General features: G+C 45.4%; 2 protein-coding genes across 5 annotated transcripts in view; one reads left to right on the top strand and one right to left on the bottom strand.

The window, feature by feature from the left end:
• coch (coagulation factor C homolog, cochlin (Limulus polyphemus)) overlaps positions 1–21657 on the bottom strand; it is a 30995-nt gene extending 9338 nt beyond the window's left edge. The window contains exons 1-7 of one of the 4 annotated variants that reach the window (XM_083791428.1): positions 21563–21657; positions 21123–21167; positions 4318–4362; positions 2526–2570; positions 1046–1244; positions 308–441; positions 1–11 (exon numbers count right to left, since the gene is read on the bottom strand). The exon at positions 1–11 is cut by the window's left edge and continues 61 nt beyond it. In XM_083791428.1, coding sequence (XP_083647554.1) covers positions 1–11; positions 308–441; positions 1046–1244; positions 2526–2570; positions 4318–4357 — 429 coding nt within the window. In that variant the 5' untranslated portion in view covers positions 4358–4362; positions 21123–21167; positions 21563–21657. Of the gene's footprint in view, positions 12–307; positions 442–1045; positions 1245–2525; positions 2571–4317; positions 4363–5843; positions 6044–21122; positions 21168–21562 lie in introns of those variants that run through there. The other 3 variants (XM_083791430.1, XM_083791429.1, XM_083791427.1) reach the window with 3 other exon arrangements.
• LOC310877756 (glycerophosphodiester phosphodiesterase 1-like) lies at positions 7720–8649 on the top strand (the record flags this gene model as incomplete). Its single annotated transcript, XM_083791705.1, has 1 exon — positions 7720–8649. The coding sequence occupies one exon, from the start codon at positions 7720–7722 to the stop codon at positions 8647–8649; it is 930 nt and encodes a 309-aa protein (XP_083647831.1).
• Positions 21658–25000: the final 3343 nt, after the last annotated feature.

Below are 25000 nucleotides of genomic sequence, written 5' to 3' on the forward strand. Positions count from 1 at the left end.
GTTTTCAGGCTCTGTAACAGACAGACACAGACACAGACACAGACAGACAGACAGACAGACAGACAGACAGACAGACAGACAGACAGACAGACAGACAGACAGACAGACAGACAGACAGACAGACAGACAGAGTTAGCAAGCAGAGTGAAATATCGGTCTACCTGACTTTCAGTCATTCTGTAAATTGATCGACCCATGAGTCAAGTCAGTCTGTCTGTCTGCCTGCTTTGGCGTCTGTCCGTCCGTCCGTCCGTGGAACAGACTTACTGGTCAGACTGAATGAGGAGGTCCACCTGGACAGACTTACTGGTCAGACTGAATGAGGAGGTCCACCTGGACAGAGCCTGGGACTGGAAGCCGTGTGTGTAGGAGCTCAAGTAGTTTGAGCGGCCTTGCAGTTTGTGGACTTTGACCATCCCCGGCCCCGCCCCCAGCAGCCCCCTGGACAGCAAGAGGGGGGTAAGTGACATCTCAGTCCAGTACATACAGTAGATGTGCCCTCAACACCTCACACTCCATGTGGTCGAGCGGAGTACCTGCAGGTCTCTTTTTCTGTTTTCTGTTATTGTGGAGAAAGCTTTCGCCGAAAATAGCAGGTTTTCAGCGAAAGCTTTCTCCACAGTCTTTCCCCCACAATAATTTCAGTGTTAAAACCCTGAGAAATAGCAGATCTACATTGGCCATATATATATATAGTCCTATATATATATATTTCTTCTTCTTTCTAATGATTTGTTCTGCCCGAAGAAATTGTGTTTGTTGTCATGATTTCTCACAACTCGAGTTGGCTTTGTACGAGGTTTAAAAGGTCTTTAAATAAATACTTTTTGAAATGTCTATGAGGAAAATGAACTGGGGAATCATTTCCTGGGCCCTGGTAGTGGGCGGGACTGCGACGCTCTATACTAATAGGTTCTATAATACAGGTTTACCGGTGCAGAGATAGTGGGAGGTATACTGAATGTAGGCTCTACTATAATACAGGTTTACCGGTGCAGAGATAGTGGGAGGTATACTGTATGTAGGCTCTATAATACAGGTTTACCGGTGCAGAGCAGCGCCACAGATGCTGGACACGGAGGCGTAGGTTCCCGTTCCAAACACAGACAGGCGGGACAGCCCACAGTCCGACGGACACAGAACCACCTGGCCGTCCGTCGTCAGGTCAGCTCCGCGGGTGGAGCAGCTGATGGGGTACGGCACTGAGACCGGGAGAACGGGACGCAGCTTTTTACTTTGATCCACTTAACCCCTTTTGGGGGCGGGAACCCCTTTTGGCGTTTCAAGCATCATGTTATACCTTGGCTATTGAAAAATAGCAGACCTACAAAAATAGCTTGTAGGTCTGCTATTTTTAGAAAAATCGTGAAAATGTGTCGCAGATCTTTGAATATATATTCTTTCAGAGCGGACGTTTTTAACTCAAATCTTTGCTTCTGGGGGGGGTCCCTGGAACAACATATTTTCAGATGGGGGTCGGCGGCCAATTACATACAGTATATCTTTGGGGGTCGTTGACATGAAAATGTTTGAGCACCACTGACATAGAAACATGGGTTTTTCAGAAAACTGTCAGGATTTCATTTTAGCTTCCTTTACAAAATCCTTTACAAACCCACTCATAACTTCAAACTCCATTTTAACCAGGATAGATTCATTGAAAACACCCAACCTTTTTTCTGTTGACTGATATTGCCCTTCTAATACGTGAGGGGCCGTGGTTTTTATTTACTGTTTTAATTTATTTTTAATAATTATTTTTTAAAAGACCCTCCTCCAGGAAGAGGCCGGAGGAGACTAAAACATAAAAAATAATTATTACAAATAAATGAAAAAACACAGCCCCCTAACGTCATTAGGGCAAGGACAATATCAGTCACCAGAAAAAACGTTGGGTGTTTTCGATGAATCTATCATGGTTAAAATGGAGTTTGAAGTTATAATGGGTTTGTATAGGAAGGGGGCGGGGCAGATATAATGAATATAACTGAATCAAGCAACTTAAAAACTGTCTGGGGTGTTCACATAAGCCTGAGTAGACGATAATATGACCAAAGGTTTTTTTTTTAAGTGAAATATCCCTTTAAACCTCCGTGTAGTCTTTCCCGTCTACACCAAAATCACACAAAATAGCTATTTTTGGCTAATGCTCCCCCGTGAATCTGGACGCTGGGGTTCGAGTGGTTATATATTACACAGAAAAGAGTTGAAAACTGAAGTATAGGCTAAAAATAATAATATATATAAAGCCCCAAGGGCTTATGGAGAACATATTATTATAAAATCAATATAAAAATGTGTATGCAGCATCACAGATGATAGGGTATATGGCATTATCAAAATACACCGTATCGTTCCACATGCTCATAGCTGAGCTGGTATAGATCAGAGCTGGTATAGATCAGAGTAAAATAATCAGTACAAATAAATAAGTACAACATTTAAACAAACAAATAAATAAACGTAAAAGTAAAAGTACCTCAACATTTTTACTTAAATATTGTACTTGACGTAAATGTACTCACCAGAGGATGGGGAGCCCAAGGCTGAGCAGGCCAGACACACAACACCTGGAAAGAAAGAAAGAAAGATATTTTAGATTTCAAGGCTTTATTAAAACCTTTTTTCAAAAGCCACTCGGTACAAGACAAACAGTCAACCTAACCAGAAGACCCATATAATATTAGACATTTAAAATCACAGATGCAATTATTTTTTTTTTATTATTATTAAAGAAAGCAATTAGTAAGGTGCCGTCAATAATGACCCTAACCCATCAACAAGGAAACAACCGACCCCAGCCCCTGCACCTTATCTGGTCATCTCTTGCTTTCAAGAACACTTTCAAGAGTTTTCAAGACAGAGAGAGAGAGAGAGAGAGAGAGAGAGAGAGAGAGAGAGAGAGAGGGAGAGAGAGAGAGAAGAGAGAGAGAGGGAGGGAGGGAGGGAGGAAGGGAGGGAGCTATGGGAGGGAGAAAGGACAACTAGAAGAAAAAGGGTGAGGGAGGAGGGAGTGGGGGTGTGAGAGAAGGGAAGGGTAAGAATGGGAGGTGGAGAAAAAAAGAAAGAGAGAGAGAGTGAAAACAGAGCGTAGAGAGAGAGAGAGAGAGAGAGACAGACAGACAGAGACAGAGACAGAAAGAAAGAAAGAAAGAAAGAAAGAAAGAAAGAAAGAAAGAAAGAAAGAAAGAAAGAAAGATAAAGCGTTTCTAGCCTTCCGACGGGGCTGTCTGGTGGCTACACGCAGGGACCACATGCTCCTTGTGAGTCGCGAGGACCAGCGATAGAATGGGACTCCCATGACGTGTGGCAGAAACCCTTCTGTCTGCCCTGCTGGGAGTCACTACTGTCTCTCTATACTATACTGTACCATCTAACAAGGTTTGAGAAAGAAAATAACTGTATCAACTGATCCTTTCAATCAGCCGCTGTGGAATGTCGGGGTAAGGGGTGGCATGGTGTGTGTGTGTGTGTGTGTGTGTGTGTGTGTGTGTGTGTGTGTGTGTGCGTGTGTGTGCGTTTTGAGGAGAGGGTGCCCTGGGAACAGTGTCTGTTGTGATCTGAGATCATCTTAAACTAGGGTTGTCCCAATTGGATCGGGTGATTGGAAATCGGGGCCGGTCACGTCATTTTCAAATGACCGGAATCGGATCTTGAGCCAAAAAATCTGATCGGAACATCCCTAGTATCAATATCATATACATATCATGATATTAGACTGGATATTGTCTGTGATTTGGGATATTATACTATTTAGGCCTGAGGCCGATTCTAAAAACACCTTCTAAAACCTGACCTAAGTTTTCTGAAAAACTTCAAATATTTATATTGCAGCATAATTCTTTTGTAACTTTTGAATACTGTACATACTGTACAGAACCCAAAAATGGGTTCCCGGCCTGAGGGGGCAAAACACCAAAAGGGGTTCCCGCCCAGAATGGGTTATACTATTGTGATACAACATTAATGTGTTCTATAAAATATAAATATCGGATGGGGAAAGATTACTGTATGTACTTTTTAGCTGTAATAGATAAAAAAATGTAGAATTCTACCGATAGCAAGTTCCGCAATTAGTATATAGAGTACATTTATCATATTCTACACAAAACAGAAAACAATAGAAGAAAAATATAGATATAGTTACTGTCAGGCAGAAACCAAATAAATAAACGTCATCATCATACAAGACAAAAGCAATATAGCCAATCCAAATTTAAAATGTTTTAAATAACCCCCGACAGTGACAATATTCTATACAGAGATCAGAAATCAATCAAACAGATAGATATATTATTCTAGCTGAACTGTCGTTACCTAGGAGATGCAGCACAGCAGACGGCTCCATGATGGACATAACAACTGCAAACAAACAAACACATTATTCAAATCAACGTCTCCGACTGCACACACACACACACACACACACACACACACACACACACACACACACACACACACACACACACACACACAACCTTCCAGAAGCAATTAGCCGCTTCACACTGCAACTTGAAGGTGTACAAATGCAGGTGACATGTGTCCAACTCTCTCCGGTTAAATGAACTGGTGACATGTGTCCCACTCTCTCCGGTTAAATGAACTGGTGACATGTGTCCAACTCTCTCCGGTTGAATGAACTGGTGACATGTGTCCAACTCTCTCTGGTTAAATGAACTGGTGACATGTGTCCCATTCTCTCCGGTTAAATGAACTGGTGACATGTGTCCCATTCTCTCCGGTTAAATGAACTGGTGACATGTGTCCAACTCTCTCCTGTTAAATGAACTGGTGACATGTGTCCAACTCTCTCTGGTTAAATGAACTGCTGACATGTGTCCAACTCTCTCCTGTTAAATGAACTGCCATGATTTCACAGTGCAGGCATATTTCAGTCAGTCAATAAAGCAGACAAATGTGTCACCCGGTCAGTCAGCCCACTACTCAATTAAGTGTGGTTGTCCCGATTCGATCACCTGAACGGAAATCGGGGGCCGATCACATCATTTTCTAACGGAGCAAATAAAACGTGATCGACTAGTTTAAATATTATATGTCCATTGTCCATCAGAGGTACATAAACCATGTGAAAAGGATTTGTTTGTGTGTGCTGGCTATTCCTAGCAAAAATTCCATAGCAAAAACAACGTGCTCGAGACATTCCTATCAATAAGCCATGGGTCACACCAGTGGTTCTCAAAATGTCTCATTTCAAAGATGCCCCATAACTCTGGCAGCATACTGTCAGAGTCCCCCCCAAGGAACCCTGAGAGACTTTGAGAACCACTAACTTAAATCCTCTAGACTTAGTAAACTAGACTCCCCCCCCCCCCCCCCCCCCCCCACAACTATACCAAATCTCTTCGCCAAAAATAGCCAGTCTGCACACTCACAAGGTGAGCTTGTACAGTAGATGGGTCAGACTATAGCAGTCAGCCAGTGATTCACGCAATAAAACATCCTCAATTAATCCTGAGTAGAATACAAAATTGTCCCAAATGGATAACGCTAAGGACTTTACAGTGCAGGTGAGCCAGTCGGTCAAGCAGAAATGAACAGCCATTCCAGCAAGCAGCCAGCAACAAGTCAGCCCAATAATAGAATTAAGTCATCAGCCCGTCAGTGATCTCAGCATCTCAAAGTCACAGCAGGTGTTTGAAATGACCTCTGCACGCACAAACACACGCGCGCGAACGCAAACACACGTGCGTGTGCGCGCGCACACACACACACACACACACACACACACACACACACACACACACACACACACACACACACACACACACACACACACACACACACACACACACACACACACACACACACACACACAAATCTACCTCCAACTCTAATAATCCACCAAAAGAAAACACAACAATATTGTTTTCCAATCCAAGCTTTCCAGCTGATAATTTCTTTTAAATATTTTCAAAAATTCTAAAGGTCACTTTTTTCCCAAATTGTCTAATCTAAAAAGAAAAACGATCGTGTGACATTAATCCTCGACGGGTTGAGAGAGCTGCCGGAGTATGTGATGCACAATCAGTCTCGGTCGTCCGGAGAGAGACAGGGCTCCTTAAATAACCTGAACACCCCTCCACCTAACACCTGTGACATCACTGGAGGTGGGAGGGGCTTTCTGTAGAGCGCTTGTTGACGGGTCAACCTGTGAGGTAAAGTGATGAGAGAGAGAGAGAGAGAGAGAGGGAGGGAGGGAGGGAGGGAGGAAGGGAGGGAGCTATGGGAGGGAGAAAGGACAACTAGAAGAAAAAGGGTGAGGGAGGAGGGAGTGGGGGTGTGAGAGAAGGGAAGGGTAAGAAAGGGAGGTGGAGAAAAAAAGAAAGAGAGAGAGAGTGAAAACAGAGTGTACAAACTCAACAGATCATCCTAAACTGTTCTGCAGCGACATCTCAGCTTGGTTCCCAAACTTTTTCATGGCAAGGACCCCCAAATTGACACTAATAATTAGCCTGCAGAACCCCATTTTAAGAGATATGCCTTATTCCCCATAAGAAAATATTTGTACGGCTCTAGCAGTGATTTTCAACCTGTTTAATGACAAGCAACCCCAGTTTGACATGCATTAGTCTACGGACCCCCATTTAATGGCATTTCTACCCAATTTCTACCGTAAAATCAGTGTTAATTGATTTGGGTCCATAAGGGTCTATTTGGTTACTAACTATCATTTAGCTGGGGACCCCTGGAACTCCCACTTTGAGAACCATTGGCTTACATTACATTTAAAGCTGAACCTCTCATTAGACGAAACTAGACCTATACGTGCCCGTTGGCCACCGGTCTACTTGAGAGCGATGCAACTTGGGAACGTAATAATACCCGTTGTCAACTTGTCGCCCGTGGCACCCGTTTTAACTATCTGTCTGTGTTTCACATGGAGATCTCTCTGTATCTGCCAGTCTGCCTGTGTGTGAAGAGTGCAAACTGACTGTGAAAAGTGGAGTGGTTAAGTAATCAATTTGCAGGTGTGGGGTTGCTATGGCAATCAATTGGCTGAGGCAGAGGCTGGAAATTGCACAGGTGAGGGGATTTAGGCTGATTAGGCCCACTGGCAGAGCTTGACCAGAGCCTTTAAGAGCCTTTTGTGGTGGTTCTGGAGAACTACTACAACTGTCACATCTGCACTGTGCAGAGTGCGGAAGAGTGACAACAATGCATAACTCCTGCTTTTATTCTGCTTATTACAGTTAAAAATCACACCCGTGTGAAGTGAGGGGCGCTCCGCACTCTTATCATCATACATCATCTCATTCCGGCCAATCAAATCATCGCTATATGGGGTACACACAAACACACAGTTGGGCATAGCACCCCTCAGAAATGTGCAAAATCTGTCTGTGTGTGTGTGTGTGTGTGTGTGTGTGTGTGTGTGTGTGTGTGTGTGTGTGTGTGTCTATAAATTGGTGGCCTCTGTGAAGTCACGGACGATTCCCCGGACTGTGGGCTGGGCGAATTCTGCGAGGCCCGTGAACTCTTTCATGAACCGGCAAACCAATCAATACCACCGATATGCCCAAATATAGGAATGCTGATCCGGTAGTCCAGAACTGCTGTTGCCCATATATAAGCATATGTGTAGATCTTGAGAATCGACTGATCGACTGACCGGCTATAGAACTCGCCGTGATCCCCGTCAGAGGTTATCAGCCACCAACCCAACCCAGCTCCACGTAACTCCTTTGTACAGTAATGACAATGTCTAGAAGTCTGTTATGGCTAACCGCCCCCGCGGCCGCCTATGTCCTCTGGCCGGCGTTCCGGTTCCGTCAGGCGGATGCGCGCCAGCTGATCCGACCCGCCGGAGATACGGTCTCTCCCGCGGTGTCCGTGATCGCCCACCGCGGCGGGGGGCACGACGCGCCCGAGAACACCGTGGCGGCCATACGGGAGGCCGGCAGGAACGGTGCGTCGGGCGTGGAGCTGGACGTGGGTTTCACGGCGGACGGCGTCGCCGTTCTGATGCACGACGACACGGTGGACCGCACGACCGACGGCTCGGGCGCGCTCAGCCAGATGAGCTTCTCCCAGCTGGCTAAGCTGGACGCGGCCGCCAAACATCGACTGGGGGACGCGTTCGCCGGCGAGAAGGTCCCCACGCTGGAGCAGGCGGTGGAGGAATGCCTCAAACTCGGGCTGACGATCTACTTTGACGTCAAAGGCCACGCGGTCCAGGCGCCGGCGGTGCTTAAGGAGCTATACACGAAGCACCCGGCGCTTTACGACACCAGCGTGGTCTGTTCTTTCGAGCCCAGGGTCATCTACGGGATGAGGCAGGCCGACCCGGACGTGGTCACCGCGCTGACCCACCGGCCGTGGAGTCTGAGCCGCTTCGGGGACGGCAGCCCGCGCTTCTCGTCGCCGTGGCGACACCGCTGGGCGACCCTGATGGACGTGCTGCTGGACTGGGCGCACCACCACCTGCTGTGGAGGCTGTGTGGAACCTCCGCCATCCTGGTGCAGAAGGACTACATCTCGCCGGACTACGTCCAATACTGGGCCCGGAGGCGGGTGGCGTTGGTGGCGTGGACGGTCAACACGGCCGTGGAGAAGCAGTACTACCAGGACGTGCTGCACGTCAGCTACATGACGGACAGCCTGCTGGGAGACTGTGACGCTCATTATTGACTCTGAGCGTGGAGCCACAGTCGCGCGTGTGTGCACACATGAAAGGCAAGCACAATTTTTACTTTTGATTCTTGTGCACAAAATTACAAAACAGTAGCGCAAGCACCCCTCCAACGCCTTGCTTCATGTGTGCTCCTAGCATTGTGCGTGCCTCCAGTGACGTCATGTGGGTGCTTCCAGTGACCCGGTGGGTGACCCCCAAAGGCGCCGCTCACATCACACCAGTGTGATTTTTTGCCAGCTGCTTGACAAGCGGCAGGTTTTATAGAAATCGCACTCGTGTGAAGCGAGGGGCGCTCTTATCATCATACATCAGCCAATTCATTCATCACATTGTTTTTGCCCCAGACCCCGCGTTTGTATCCTTCTGTGTAAAGCACAGAAGCGCGTCAGCCTGGCGGAGATAACTATGGAAATAATTTGTTTTATCCAGCGTCACCGCGACATCAACAAAATGACACGCGACACACACCGGACGAGGTTCAAACGACATGTGTTTCGTGCCCCAGCAGGGCTTTGATGGACCAGTCTCTCATGACTGAAAGCTAGACGTGTTTTTGCAGTGACCTCATTCACCCTGGGCTTCCATCACAGCTTCATCCTCCTGGCTGCCACAGTATCACATCACCACACAGACAAGTAATGTACTCATACCTTAATCTCTATAGTTCCCCTAGTCTGGGCATGTAATATGCGAGACAAATTGAACGTTTGGCTTAAGTTTGGCGAAAGCAGCAGATCTAGCTGTTTTGACAATCGAATAATTTTTTAAAAAATCGTCAGAATCTTAGTTAAGTTTGAACATTTTTCATAGCGGATTCGAATGCCATCAGTGCATTGAAAATGCTCCAGTAGACACGACTAGTCGTCTACTGACCTTGGAGTCGTGATTCAGTAGGCTGCATTCTGCGTTGATCATGGCTACCGTTTCAGCGACAATAGGGGGGGCTAAAGCTTCTATGGTATTTCTACGCTTACTCGAGCAGATAATCTGAATACTTCTTCAATCACTGCTGGGCATATATTGGCAACACCGTGGCTTGGTTCAGAGGCAGAACAGAGTACAGTTAACAGTGCACGGAGGAATGCAGCACTTGCCGTCTGTAGGTAGAACACCACGCTCAGTGGAATCCACCTTGGTAAGTCCCGAGGCAGAGCCAAGGGGACACAGGAACAGGAACAGCATGGAGTGAATGTGGCCTTTGAAGGCTTTGGAGAGAGAAGCGAGCAGCAGATCACATGACAATGTTGTTGACAGCGCCGTGCGACAGAAACGGAACAACATTAACCACATATCTTATCGTGTAACTGCTACTGATGCTGGTAGTGTTACTGTTGTTACTGCTATTGCGTGGTTACCTTTAGAGCAGGTGTAACACACACACACACACACACACACACACACACACACACGTTTCAACCTTTTCAAAATCCAAGCGCAAAGCAGAGCGCTGCATTACATCCTGTGTTGTATTGATGAAATGTCCTTGGTTGGCATTTTAATAGAGACTTTGGTCTTTGTTTGGGACACAATAACGCTGTGAGGGAGACATGGGAAGAACTGGCAGGATTTGGTCCTAGGTCAGTTAAGGGAATGTTGGAGGCGTTCAGCCATTACACACCATTAACCAGTTAGTCCCACAGGGCTCTATATTAGTGTCTTTTAGAAAGCTTTTGCTAGATAGCTGATCGACAAGCTCACAGCGTGTTGCAACTCAATGTGCTGTGAGCATGTCGATCAGATATATTGTCTGCGAAAGCTTTCCCCACAATACGGATGCCAATATGGGCCGTTATTAAATCACTTTCTCACGTCAATGCAAGAGCATTTTATTGATATACCGTGGCACGTTTCAAACGAGGTAAACAGCCTGTGTTTCACAGAAATCTGGAAATTCATATTTATTATTGACAATGGCCATTACTACTGTCCCACGTGTCAAGTACTGTGGCTTAGCCTTTTCAAGAGCAGTAAAATGCTTCTGCATCTGATGGAGGCTGCAGTCATAACAGCGCCATGGCCAGGCATATTGTAATTTCAGCAGCATCTAATATTCTATCTAGCTGAGCAGTCCAAGAGCTCTCTGGATTTCCTGCTCCCCAGAGGAGCTACTGAGAGGCAGTATGATCATTATCACTTGTGACTGCTCTGATATCACCACACACAAACTAAAAAAAGACATGTTAACCCCTTGGTGGTCATAGGGCTACTCGCATGTCAAGGCCTTTAACCACTGAAATCCTGTATATTACGTTGACCAGGGTCCCCAAGGGGGTCTGTACTTGGTACCCGCCTTTTCTCCCATACACCAAATCTCTTCGACCGAAAATGGATAGATGGAAAATGTTTGCCTATACAGTAGCTCACTTTGAGAACCACTGCAATACTTCCCATTAAAACAGATTCTATACATAGGACGTCTGAGAACGTCATAAGGATCCCGAAATATTAGTACTATTGACGTGTGAGGACGTCCTAGCGACGTCCCAGCGACGCGGGGCGAGATAAGAATATTCAGAATTTTTCCTTTATTTTTTTTGGCATTTAGCTTTCCGCTTGCCGTATGCTAACGCTCAGTGCAACTATTAGCTTGTCATTGACTCCCATGTTAGCGCGGCGGAAAGAATGACTCGTATCTCCTAATCCAGGGTGCTCTCCGTGGTGATGCATGGATCGATATGCTGGCGCTTCATTTCTGCGCCTCATCCGTCTCTCCCGCAAAATATGAACGCTTTTTGGAGCGTAAAACAATATATTAAGATGATCGGGGATGTGAGGTCCCTTTGTAAAGTCAACTTTTTTAGGCAAGTGTTTCCTGTTTCATGGCTTTCAAAGTAAAAGCAATCAGACAACTCTGGCACTCTATAGCCTTTATTTTGAAGGCACTTCCTGTACTAAATGTGTTAATATAGTGGTTGCAACTGTATTAATTGATTGCCAGAGTCCTGTGGTGGGAGTTCTGCTCTGGTTGAGTTGAGTGGTGCATTATTCCTTCATGTGATTGTGTATGCTTTTTATGTGTGATACTTTTAATATTTGTAACATTTTATGAGCAATATATGTTATTACAAATTGAAATTGATTGACGTTATTACAAAGAGTAACTTTAACAAAAAATCTCTTCTTTGCAATGTGGGGTAACTGAAAAGGTAAATAAATAGAATTGATTTTGAAACAGTCCTAATGCCTTAATGTTATTTATTTTGAGTATTTTAAGCAATGGGATAATATTTTTTTGGTTGGTAGATCACCTTGAGCTGGCAATTTAAAAAATGTGGGCACCCCTGAACTAGATCAATGCCCAATGATTCCACCTCGAATCGTATGTATTTGAACTCAAACTATACATTAATCGAATCAAGGGTTAAAAAATCTGATGTTTCTGTTGGGTTTTATTTATTTTTGCTTGGCTTTAGTAAAGTCACGTCCTGCTGCAATTTGATCAGGCATGTACTGTAGCAGCGAGACTGTGGCTTACATTAATATGATTGGAGAGTGATCACACAACTGGTTGGACCTTCAAGAGGTTTGCTACTCGATTCAAAACACATCTAATGTGCAGCGATGCAGTGATCTCCCCCTGACATGATAGTGCCGCTTTTCCAAACAAAACAAATCATTTCTCCCATAGAGACTTAAAGTCCACTCAAATGAATCATTTGGGGATGGAATCATTCAGAAGCTGACATTTCCCCAATATTGATTATTATTTTTATCTATGAGCTGCCAAGATCTGAAGATCATGATGATCATGTGCCGCTAGAGATCATTTAACAAAAACGTCATGGATAATGATTTTAACATAACTAGGACCACTGGTCCTCAACTCTACAATACTGTTAATTTTCTATTTTAGCTTCAACAATACAAGCTTTAGCAATAATAATAATAACTGGACGAGCTCGTCCTGTGGCCTCTTAATGAAAATCAGAATTGGATGACATGTGGAAGTGCATCATGGGAAATAGTCATCAATACGAGACTGACTACAATAGAGGGTATGTGTGTGACATCATCATCAATCATCATACCCAGAAGTTATGCAGGAACGCCTACTGAGTGGCAAAAAACTACTTTCTGGCCTCGACAGCCCACACATTTGAACTGAAAAGTCCTATTTGATTGCATTAAATGACTTTAAACAATGTTCAATTAACTTTGCCACTCGATCTGCCATTCACTGTATACATGCGCATACCCTCTATATTCAGAGAGAGAGAAAAATACATGTTTGGCTGTGGTTGGATGAAGCTGTCAGGTTTTGACTTGAAGGCTAATGGATGAATGACACTGTGTTATTGCCTTTATGTAACCTGAAGGCCAGGATTTATAATGAAGACCTTCACCAGATGTTACATTTCTCTCTAAATCTCTGTCTGAATTCAAACAGGAGACAGATCTCGCTCTGTGTGTGTGTGTGTGTGTGTGTGTGTGTGTGTGTGTGTGTGTGCGCGTGCATGCATGCATGCGCGTGCATACACTTTGTACTGCTACTGTATTTACTTTGATATATTGTTTGCACTGTGGAGGGTATTTTATGTTAAGGCTTAGCTGTGTGGGTGTTCTTATATTTTCTATCCTTATGTGCCTTCCTGTGAAGTAAAGACCAAATACCTTCCTTTTGTTGTGTTGTTTGATTTGATTAGGTATGTGCCCGGCAGAGCCCTGACACTGGTCTAACTGTTCCAAGGGCTAGAAGAAAAAGTCACAGAGACACATCTTTTAGCTATTATTGTCCTAACCTTTGGTCCCAGTCTGCTGGGGGATCTGCAGGTTTCTGAACATTTAAAAAAATAAACCTTAAGGTGACGTGCCCAAAGAAAGCGTTTGTTTTGCCTTTCTGCCATGCTTTTCTCTGGAAAAGACGTGGAGAGCTCGTCCTCCCAGTGCATTACGTTGCAGCGTACTTGTGGTCCAGTGCCCAACTTTTGGGCGGCTCCACCAAGGGGCGAGATGCCCCCTCAACTGGACCGTCCTGCCCCCTCAGCCAAGAAAGGTGGGTGTGATTTTTATTTATTTATTAAAATAATGCATAATAATGCAGAATCAGAATAAGTGCAACCACCTCTGTTCCTAGGCTCACAAGCTAGGTCCCGTCACGACAACGGACTGTGACTGACTGATTGACTGACAGACAGACAGACAGACAGACAGACAGACAGACAGACAGACAGACAGACAGACAGACAGACAGACAGACAGACAGACAGACAGACAGACAGAGGACTTTAGCTGCTTCTTGTGGTTGTAAATAGCCACCGTGGCTCCAGATTTGTATATATTTAAAAGTGTTTTGCAAAATCTTCCAACGCTTTTAAGATTATATATTCAGAAATAGCACAATGCACTTGTACAAGTACACAAACAGCCTGAAACAGAAGCACAGAGTAAGAGAAGTGAACAATAAGAGAATAGTGGTGAGATGTTGCGCAACGCAGTGACATTAAGCAGTTACTCAATTAGCATGGAGTCATGAGCGTGGCTTCCACAGCCCTGTTACCTTTCTTACACACCTCGTATAGTATGCTTTGATTGGATGTGATCCAGCGTTGAGAATATAGAGCCTCACATAGGCCTACGTATCAAAACAATAGTGCGTGCACATCATATAAACATGTGTCTGCCATTATTGTAAACGTTCACTCAAATAGCACTTTTCTAGACAGTATAACTTATACGGTACTCATTTGGTAACCAGATGGACTTCATGGAGAACACAAATGTCAGCTCTTAACCGGACGACAACCTCCTCTTCCTCCACTTCAGACTGTCAGCTCGCTGTACCAGCGTACCTAGATCTTCCTCAGATGTATATTTTTATAAAAAGAACGGACTGCCAAGCATTAGCTTACATACTGAAGATGATTTGTTCAAATATACCAACAGACAGACACACATTTGACGTTCACAAGGTTCCCACCGAGAGAGAGAGAGAGATATGGATCCTTTGACTGTACATTTGACTCCACATCATACTGGTGTTTACATAAGTGCGTTACTAGATTAGTACAGTCCATTGAACGGCTCTGATCAGGGCCGGAACCCGAGCCCGTAGACCTGAGACTGCGTCAAGGCCCCCGCCCCCAGGGTGCAGGCTCCTTGGGCATCCAAAACTAAATATTTAGCCTTTCTTGAGCAGAAGCAATTGAGACTATATTGGGCCCCTGGAAAAAAAAAAAACCCCACGGGGTCCTTCTGACCGACTCGATTGAGACCTTGGTGGGCCCTTTTTTGTCAGGCTCTGGAACAGTGGGTCTCGATCTGACTAATCTACTTTAGGCCTTTAGTCCCCTGTGGGCCTGGGCCCAGCAGCCCCCCCTGTGGGCCTGGGCCCAGCAGCCCCCCCCCTGTGGGCCTGGGCCCAGCAGCCCCCCTCTGTGGGCCTGGGCCCAGCAGCCCCCCCCCTGTGGGCCTGGGCCCAGCAGCCCCCCTCTGTGGGCCTGGGCCCAGCAGCCCCCCCCCCCTGTGGGCCTGGGCCCAGCAGCCCCCCCCTGTGGGCCTGGGCCCAGCAGCCCCCCCCCTGTGGGCCTGGGCCCAGCAGCCCCCTCAAGAATCCCACTCTGGCTCTCATTAAGGACTATGTGTGCCTGGCTGACACACTGTAAGCCTGATTTATGTTTAAAAGCAGGCAATACATTGAATGAATCAGCTACTCTAAATAATTGTCACAGACAGCCTTCACTTATCAATATGCTCTTTCTCTTGTGCTACAGCCAAATTAAGAAAAAATAACGAATGTTTCGGTGACACGTTATTACTAGACAATTACTCGTACATTCCAAAACGGTAAAAGAATGGCAAGTTCAAATGTTTCTAACATTCACCTTGGGGATAGAGCCAAAAATCAGTAGTACTTCACTAAAGCATGCAATAATAGCACAAAGCAATTCCTCCTCCACGTCAGCTTGTAACCGAATTTACGCCCACAGTCGCAAAACACACTGCTGACATAATGTCTACATACACACCATGTCTGCTGCTAATAGTGCTAGTTTTACAATTATTGTACAATCTTCATTTTTATTTGTATTGTTATCCACACAAAATTACAGGAATATATCACAAACGAATCTCCCTCTAAAGATGCGTGCATATAGTCTGCATACTGCACAAGTTTAGCTGTCTTATACTGGACATCATTACAATACATGTCACACAGTGCAACTCACACTGTCTGTGAGACACTAACACAAATACTTTTGCCACGTTTATGCTACGGTGTGGAAAAATGCGTCTGGGTCAAGAAAGACACTATAAGATATCCCAGCAAGCACGGTCAGGACCTCGACGAATTAGCGATGTCTCGATTGGGGCCAGACCAAGTCAAACCAAGACTAGTCACATCTGTCCCAGAATATCACCTGATTTCAACCAACATAAATTCTGCCCACTAAGACGGGCATCCAAGAGAGAGCTATTGAAAAATAGCAGATCTACAAGCTCATAGCGCGCCACCGAGTGGAGCGCTACAAGCTTGTTGGTCTGCTATTTTAGAAAAATCGTGAAAATGCGGCACAAATATTTGAATATATATTCTTTCAGAAGACTTTTTATTTACTTCGACGTCAGGCCTAAATGGGTAGTCATGCCATAACTAGTCAGATCTGGCCCAGAATATTTGAATATTATTTCAACTGGTGAAGACGTCCTGGAAATGACGTAAAGATCATCCCCATATCGGCTGAGATCTGGCCTAGTCCTGAACGTCACCGGAGGACGTTATCGTAACGTCATCATGACATCATTTGGCTTGCTGGGATAGTACAGTGCGTGGTTACCTTAACTCTTACTCCGTTAGCATTTATTGAAAAAGTAGGATCTAATTCACGCCAGCATTTTTTAAATTTGAGCTCTTATTTTGAAAAGCCACAGTTCAAGTCTACCGGAAGTAGCTTATCTTAGGATGCTCGACGGAGCCGAGACAGGCCTTGTTTACATGATCGATCTATGCCGGTGCACTGGAGAGCTCCACATCGCCGGCTCTGTGCCGTCAAAGAAACACTGTTTTGACCAAAATGCCATCTGGGACAAAGAATAGGAGATACAGGCGATTGAAAGAAACATATAGAATGGATTATTATGGCGACGACGATCTAAAATGATCCAGTGCTGTGCGAACAACAGAGCTAGCTAACCGGCTAACGTAAGTAGCATTATGGCTTGATCGATCGAATGCACTATAAAAGCGCAATTCCCATTACTCTTCGGCAATGGCGTTAAGCATCAGTATCAAAATTAGGCTTCAATTGACAATGATCTTCGGCAATGGCGCTATAGGAGTTAAGGAACCATCAAAGATTATTTCATGGCAACTTGCTCTGGGACTACAGACCAACGTTAATACATATATTCTAACCAAGATAAAAGTAAACTCATATCTTTAATTTGGTTCTCAACTCAAACGGGGTACCCATACTGAAGCTTTTCATTCTAATCAGGATCTAAATTAGAGCAATTGAACTCAATTAGGCACTAGTTAAGCTAGAACATGCTGTATGTGTTACAGGGACAACGGTGTCCTTAAGGTTACTCTGGTTACATAATTTAAGATTCCCGGTTCTGACAGCCAGTTGGACCATGACAAGGACATCATGAGGACAAATAAGCCGCAATTCTTTAGTTCTAGACGCAAGGTCGTGATCTCTCTTTGTTCTTAGCTGGGAGCACATTCTCAGAACACATAATCCACATTTTTACAGGAAGCGACTCTAAAAAAACACTTTTGCCCTCCAACGCAATTATGGAGAAAGGACACAGGACATGAAATAAATAAGACAAGGTTTCTGTGTTGAATTGTTCTTTGTCCGTGACCGAGTCAGAACCTTTCCCCGGCCCACTTCTGGGGGTCGTGACCACCTGATTGAGGACCATTGATCTCTTAAAGCTTTCTGAAAAACCACAAGAGGATTTCCCAGCAGTCTCAGCTTCTCTAGTCTGAAGTCTCTATACCTCCCCCAAGGTGACTGCTGTACTGTGACAGGAGGAGGAGGGAGAAGGAGGAAGGAAAGAAAAACGAGTGGAATACGACTCAGCTGTTATCCACACACGCACGCACGCACACGCACGCACGCACGCACACAGGCACACACACACACACACACACACACACACACACACACACACACACACACACACACACACACACACACACACGCACACGCTCAGCTGAGCTCTAATCTACATTACCACGCTGCTATCACCATCAAAACCATCCTGTCATCACATCCGAACATCCTGTTCGCATTACATGTATCCGGTATCCACTGACAAGAACACCTGGGAGAACAGAAGTGAACTTCCACCCCCGGAGTCACACCTGGACGTTCCCGTGTTGAAATGTGAGCGCTCGTTCTGATTTGAAACAGATCACTGACAGGAAATAAGACACAATTTGAAGAATAGTGTTTTTATAGTGTTTTTCTACCACGACATCTACCGTCCGACTGTCGCGTCGCATCTTGTGCATCCGTTTGAATCCTGAGGGACAAAGCCAGATGTTTGGGAACAGACTGCATGCTGTTTCCACAGGATTCATCCATGTGTTTAGGAAAACAATGCACTTGTAACCATTAGTGACATAACATAAAGATTTGTTTAACTTTGTGAACCCTGGGGCGAAAATATGTGATCTAAGCTCACAACGTGTCGCAACGTGACACGTTGTGAGCTTTTACATAAGCTCTTTTCGGCAAAGACATTTGGTGTAATAGGAAAGGAGCAGTCCAAGTATAGAGCCCATGGGAGCCCCTGGTCAACATTCAGCAGGGTTTAACTGTCCCAGGATACATCATGAAGAGTACAGAAAACATCTGGACTTTCCAACAGAAGTTTGGAACCTCCAGCACATTAGCATCAACAATGTTAATTGAGTGTAAAACCCAACGCTATATGCGGCTGATTTGGGGCATCAGTGCAGGACTGCAAAGACAAGACCTGGCAGGCATATTATGGTTGTCTAGATCAGGGGTTCTCAACCTGTGGGTCGCGAACCCTCTGGGGGTCGCCAAATTATTTCGGGGGGCCCCCAAAAACAAATTCACCCGAAGGAATAATCTTCTCTATGAGGGTTTTCTCTTGGCAATATCGCTATGGGGCGCAGGGGAGTCACAGCAAGAGCAGTAAGGCTATGGACCAGAGCTAGATTCGCCCACCACGGCAAGCCCACCAACTGGAGAGTGTTGTGGTTGAGGGCCTAAAAACACCCAGTGTAGGTTGAGTACCACCTGATGACATCTGCTCCTGAACAACCGCTACGGCTACCTCTTTAGGTAAATGAAGAATGCACCCACAAGTGTATGTCACAAGTAAGAATATCAGAATATAGACCTTTAACTTATTAAAAACCATACATGATCCATATTATTATGTTTATGTCTGTCTGTCTGTCTGTCTGTCCGTCCGTATACTCCGGAGCTAATCTTGCAAACTGCTGGACCGATTAGTGCCAAATTCCTTGTGCACACTGCCAGTAGCCCACAGAAATACAATACCTCCACTAATGTTGTTTTTTTAGGAAATGCAGGACATTTAATGCATAATATCAAATGTTATTACAAGGCTTAACTTCCAGATGTACAGAAAATTACATCCAGAAGAAATATGCTACTGAGAGAACTCACAGCGCGTGCGCGCGCGCACGCACGCGCACACACACACACACACACACACACACACACACACACACACACACACACACACACACACACACACACACACACACACACACACACACACACACACACACACACACACACACACACACACACACACACACACACACACACACACACACACACACACACACACACACACACACACACACACACCCCATCAAATGACCCCTTCCCGTCCCATTATCCCATAATTACAGTATGTTCATACTTCATCGTAATGATTATGTGTTAGTCAGCTTCTTGGAGCGGCTAAACAAAACTGATTGTTATGTCAATCCAGAGTACTATCAGAACATCTTGTCATTTTGTCCCCCACTCTGAAGCCCAAAGAAGGAAATGTCTCAGAGGAGAACAGATCTGACGTACGTGTACAGTGTACACACAGTCACACACACGCACGCACACACACACACACACGCACGCACGCACGTACGCACGCACGCACAGTCCTAACCTCTCTGACTGTATCACCTTCCAGCCTGCTCAGAGCGCCAACGCTCCGAACAGTCTCTCTCCTGATAATGCCTTGAGAAGGACACCTGACACGTTCTCATCCGCAGAGGACAGCAGACACCTGAGCTATGTGTGTCAGAGCTCGCTGATGGAACAATAACAGCTTTGTCTCGGGACCTCACCAGGGGACTGGACTTGATAGCATCTCACAGAGCTCTGTCCTGTTCAGAACACGTATCTCCAGCTCCTTCATTTTGTTTCTGGACGTACTATATACGTGGCGCAAAACACAGAACTATTCTCACACGTGGGATTTGCTACCAAAATGCATCCCTCTTCTTCACACTTGTCTTTGTGGACATGCATCTTGTGTCCCTCTCTCCCCCTCTGTTCTCTCTCTCTCTCTCTCTCTCTGCCTCATCCTCCCCCGTAACCGGTCAAGGCAGACGCTCACCGGGTCGCCCCCCCCCCCCACCTAGAGCCTCGTTCTGCTCAAGGTTATAGTTTCAGGTTAAAGGGGAGGTTTTCCTTGCCACCATTGCCAAGTGCCTGCTCAAAGGGGAATGTTGGGTCTGTCTCCGGGTTTTTCCTCATCTCACGAGGAGAAAAGCCTGGTAAAGTATACTCGTATATACAAGCTGAAACGTGAAGTCTCAATTTTGTCATTTGTCACACTTTACTTCCATTGTATATGTACTTGTACGTACTGTACGAGGCGCAGTCACAACACGGCTTATCGGATAAAGCATCATCATTGTCATCATTGTATAGCAACAAGGACACAACTCCCTGCTGGGTCGCACCCTCAAACAACTGACACTTGCGGTCGTTGGAGCCTCCGTCAGCCAAGCCAGAGGCACCACTGCCGGGAATTGAACCCAGGCTTCTGTGGTTGGTGTGGGCGAGTGTTTCAAGTTAAATCTGAACGACACAGACTGACGCCACAGAGGAAGACTAAGCTCTGCGTCTGAATTAGGGCAGAATGTTCAATTCTGTCTCCTGTCAGATCATCTGACGTGTGTCATGACAAATTAATTTGAGACACATTATTTGGTCAATGGTCTTTATCGTTGAGGGACAGAATGCAGTCCCCGTGGACCCCGCCAGTAGCCAATAACCTAACCCAATTTGCTGACTGTCCAGCACAATTATCTGTGAAAGATTCTCTGTGAGTAAGAATATCTATTCACCCTGTTTCCCCCTGAGAGAGAGAGAGAGAGATTGAGATGCACAGAGAGAGAGAGAGAGGCCAGAGATGGTGAAAGAAAGATGACCAGGTCCTGCACCGTTCATCCGACACTTTTAAACCATGCACTAGTCTCTCTTTTATTCGTCCGTGATCTTACCTGGGCCATCTTCGAGACGCTTTGTCCACTAGACAACACCCATACCTGAGGAGAGGAGACAAGTGGCGAGGAGAGGATGAGACGGGAAAGACAAGAACACAGGAAAGCAGAGAGAGGAGAGGAGAACAGAGAAGTGGAAAGGCGATATAATTTTGTCGTGGCTGTCAGGAACTATACTATAGTGTCCTCAGTTCACAATAAACTGAGAATCAAAGGTTTCCAAAACAAACATCTGTTTCATTCACCTTCTTATCCCTATCCTTTCCATATATAAATAGTACATTTCATATTATTTATCAAAACATTTAATCGTGCTGTGGTGCAAGTTTCTAATCACGTGTGTGCTTGTGTGTGTGTGTGTGGGTCCATAATAATGAAATATGGAGCAATGCTTTTTTCAGAAATGTTGAAACCACACACACACACGCGCACGCACGCACTTTATTTATCCTTAGTAGCTGAGAGTAGAGAGAGAGGGAACGGAACAGAAGAGGTGTCAGAGAACATCACAGTTTAACATTAACAACAGCTCCTCTACTCCCTCCCACCAAGTCACATCATCAGGTTGGTTTTAGCCTGGCACGGCTCAGATTTAGTGGCTGGTCAGAGTGGCCAAGACCAGGGTGGTCGCTATAGCTCAGAGAGAACACACACACACACACACACACACACACACACACACACACACACACACACACACACACACACACACACACACACACACACACACACACACACACACACACACACACACACACACACACACACACACAATGATTAAAGAGATTAAAATACCACAATGACATACAGAAATTTGGGATTAGTCCTAGGTAATGTTTTGGTTGAGTTCTACTTGAACACTCTGGTATGAAAATATGTGATAAAAGCAATGTATGTACAGAAGCATTAATAGGCTTAAGTTAATGTTTGTGTGTGTGTGTGTCTGTGTGTGGCTGTGCGCAGACACACACACACACACACACACACACACACACACAAAAGGGCAACTTGTGCAGCGTGTGGTACCGGCCGGTTGCCTTAAAAGTGATATTTATAGATCTAGGGGCCTAAATAATATATTAGAAGCTTTTTATCAAGAATTGATCAATGTCACCATGGTCCACATACTGTACAGTGTACACTATTAAAAGAAGAAAATAGAAATATGTTTTTTCCCCCAAAAGGGCACATTTGTCTAGAGGGAAAAGGGCAGGGGGTGCTCTAGCACCCCATAGTGTCTGTGCGTGTGTGTTCACCCGACACTAATTGTGACCAGTCCACATTTCAGCGTCCTGCTGTGAAGAAACCAGTGTGATAGACCAATCAGATCCTGACCGGCCATCACAGCTGTGACGATCAGCTTCAAGGTTCAAGGCCAGAACAAACAGTTGAAATATCACGACGAGCTCAGTCTGGACTCATTCTCAACGAGCTCAGCACAGAAGCTGAAGGGTTCTGACATTCCTCTGCCGCTAATGGACCCCTTTGACGTTGGCGCTACCTATGATGCTAATGAAGGTTCCGTTCCATTTAGTGCATACTAGGAGCCTTTCCAGGGAGCAAACATGCACAAGGGCTGCCAATGGAACTGAGCCTTCATTAGTAGCACAATTGGTAAAAACTGTGTTTGCTCCTAGAACTGCCATGTGAAACAGGAGAGAGGGAGACTTTACTGATATACTGTAGCTCTGTGTGCGTACATGGCATGCATGTATAAAGTTTAAACATGGGATATGTTTGCACATGTCAATACAAAGGACAGTATACACACAGTACAACAAGACATAGCCTACTGTACAATGTTGAAAAAATAGCCTGCTATAAACATTGACATGTTTGATGGCTGTCAATCCATCCATCCATCTCTCTTAACCATATGTCATCTCCATCCTCCTCCGCCGGTTGCTAATGCCTCCCTCCGGTGGTGGATCACATGTAGGAGGCAGTGATGATGCTGAAGACGGACACACAAAAGTAATCACACAACAAGGGAACATCCTTTGTATTTTAGCTAATTGTGTTATTAGCTGCAGCCTATGTCACAGATACTACTGTATCTGTGACATTGTGTATATGATGGTAAATGGTACACACACACACACACACACACACACACACACACACACACACACACACACACACACACACACACACACACACACACACACACACACACACACACACACACACACACACACACACACACACACAGTCGTCCGAAGCCAAATACACACACACAGTCGCCCAATGAAAAAAATCCTCTCACTTGGGTCAGCTAGGGCAGGTCGGCACCAGGGAGGCCCATTTACCTGGAAAACACACAGAACCTGCCGGATCGGGTGGGTACTATACACTGCTAGACAAACACATCTTTTTCGCTCTGTTTCTCACTACTCCACTCCCCTGTATGCTCCAAACACAGAGGACAGTGTATCTGAGAGGATCCAGCTACATTCTCTCCTTCGACCCCTCCTAAGATGGCAGCTACAAAACTCGTTTCAGCCATGACCCTCCGGAGGATGGAATGTTCAGCTGGACACAAACAACAGTTATGAACCAGCTAGCCTGCGGAATGACGAGGGAAAGCAGCCTGCGTGGTTGTTCACAGTCAAATCCTCTGCGCTAATTCATCCATGTCTAGCTCTGAAGAGTGAACAAATGGAACCCGTACATTTACAAGTAAGATCGAAGAGTCCAATTTCCTGAATGTTACAAGTTTCTGTACTGTAACTGTAGATATTGCAGGGAAGGAGGTGAGCTATGGCCATCTCACGGTAAACGTTCTGAATTGTGTGACAGTAAAATTAACCTCCATGGTCAGGTGGCCGTTAGCTATCTCTGTAGTATGTTTCAGAATCTGCTATATAAATTTCAATAGGTTACAATTATTATTATTATTTTAGGGTTGGGGATAGCCATAGGGGCAGTCACCCAGGCAAAATCCTCTGAAAAGAGGTAGTCCCGACCCTGGTGAGACAAACCGTGGTGCCGTCGGTCTGTGGGACTGGTCCTGGTCCAAACCACTCCTCTCCTCCTGTGGAATGTTCTGTCAGTTATTCCTCTCCTCCGTCAAGGTTGCCATGGTAACAGGGTGATGGACAGGGCACTCTATTCATCGGCCAGTCAGTCAGTGTCAGGGCACGCGATCAAACGACGAGCCAGGACAAACAGTACTGTACGTTTCTTAATAACGGAGAACAGAGAGTCCAGAGAGAGAGACGTTTGTTCTCTAATCATTTTCTTGTGCTGAATCCAAGCAACCAATAGCCTCCATTCGTCTCTGGAGCCACATGCGTCCTTGCATGTTGCATGATTTGCATCTATCTTTTCTTTCTTCCTTTCCCCCCCTTGATTACATCCCTCTGTCCATCAGGCCATCCATCTATCGTTCGGTCGGTCCAATCAACAAACTGAACAATGACCTAATCAATGCGTGAATGGACCCAATCACTCACCTTAGCCGCTCGACAACCATTACACAGCATTCTTCTTTCTCTCACACTCACTCTCGGGAAAGCCTGCTCCTTTCCTCCTCTCCTCACTCTCCATTCCCTCCCTCCGTCTCTCTCTCCTACCTGGCATGGTCCAGATGATGGAGAGATGGTGATGATGAGTGTTCTCAGACTGTTGTGTCAGGCTCACAGTAGAAAGTAAAAACACTGCCATTATGTAAACATGACAACCGGGCTGAGGAGAGACAGGTACTGCATTTGTTCATACGGACAGGTACCAGCAATAGAATTATATCATCTCTGTCGAGTGGAAAGTTGGAAACCTCATTATATGTTGTGTCCAAAACTGTTACTTCTCAGGATTCAAATTCAAAGTCAGCAACGTTTACTTTTAATGTGTTCGTGTGACGCTGTAGTATGATCGAG

Source organism: Protomyctophum parallelum, assembly GCF_964188405.1.
Source record: "Protomyctophum parallelum genome assembly, chromosome: 20".
Taxonomy (NCBI): domain Eukaryota; kingdom Metazoa; phylum Chordata; class Actinopteri; order Myctophiformes; family Myctophidae; genus Protomyctophum; species Protomyctophum parallelum.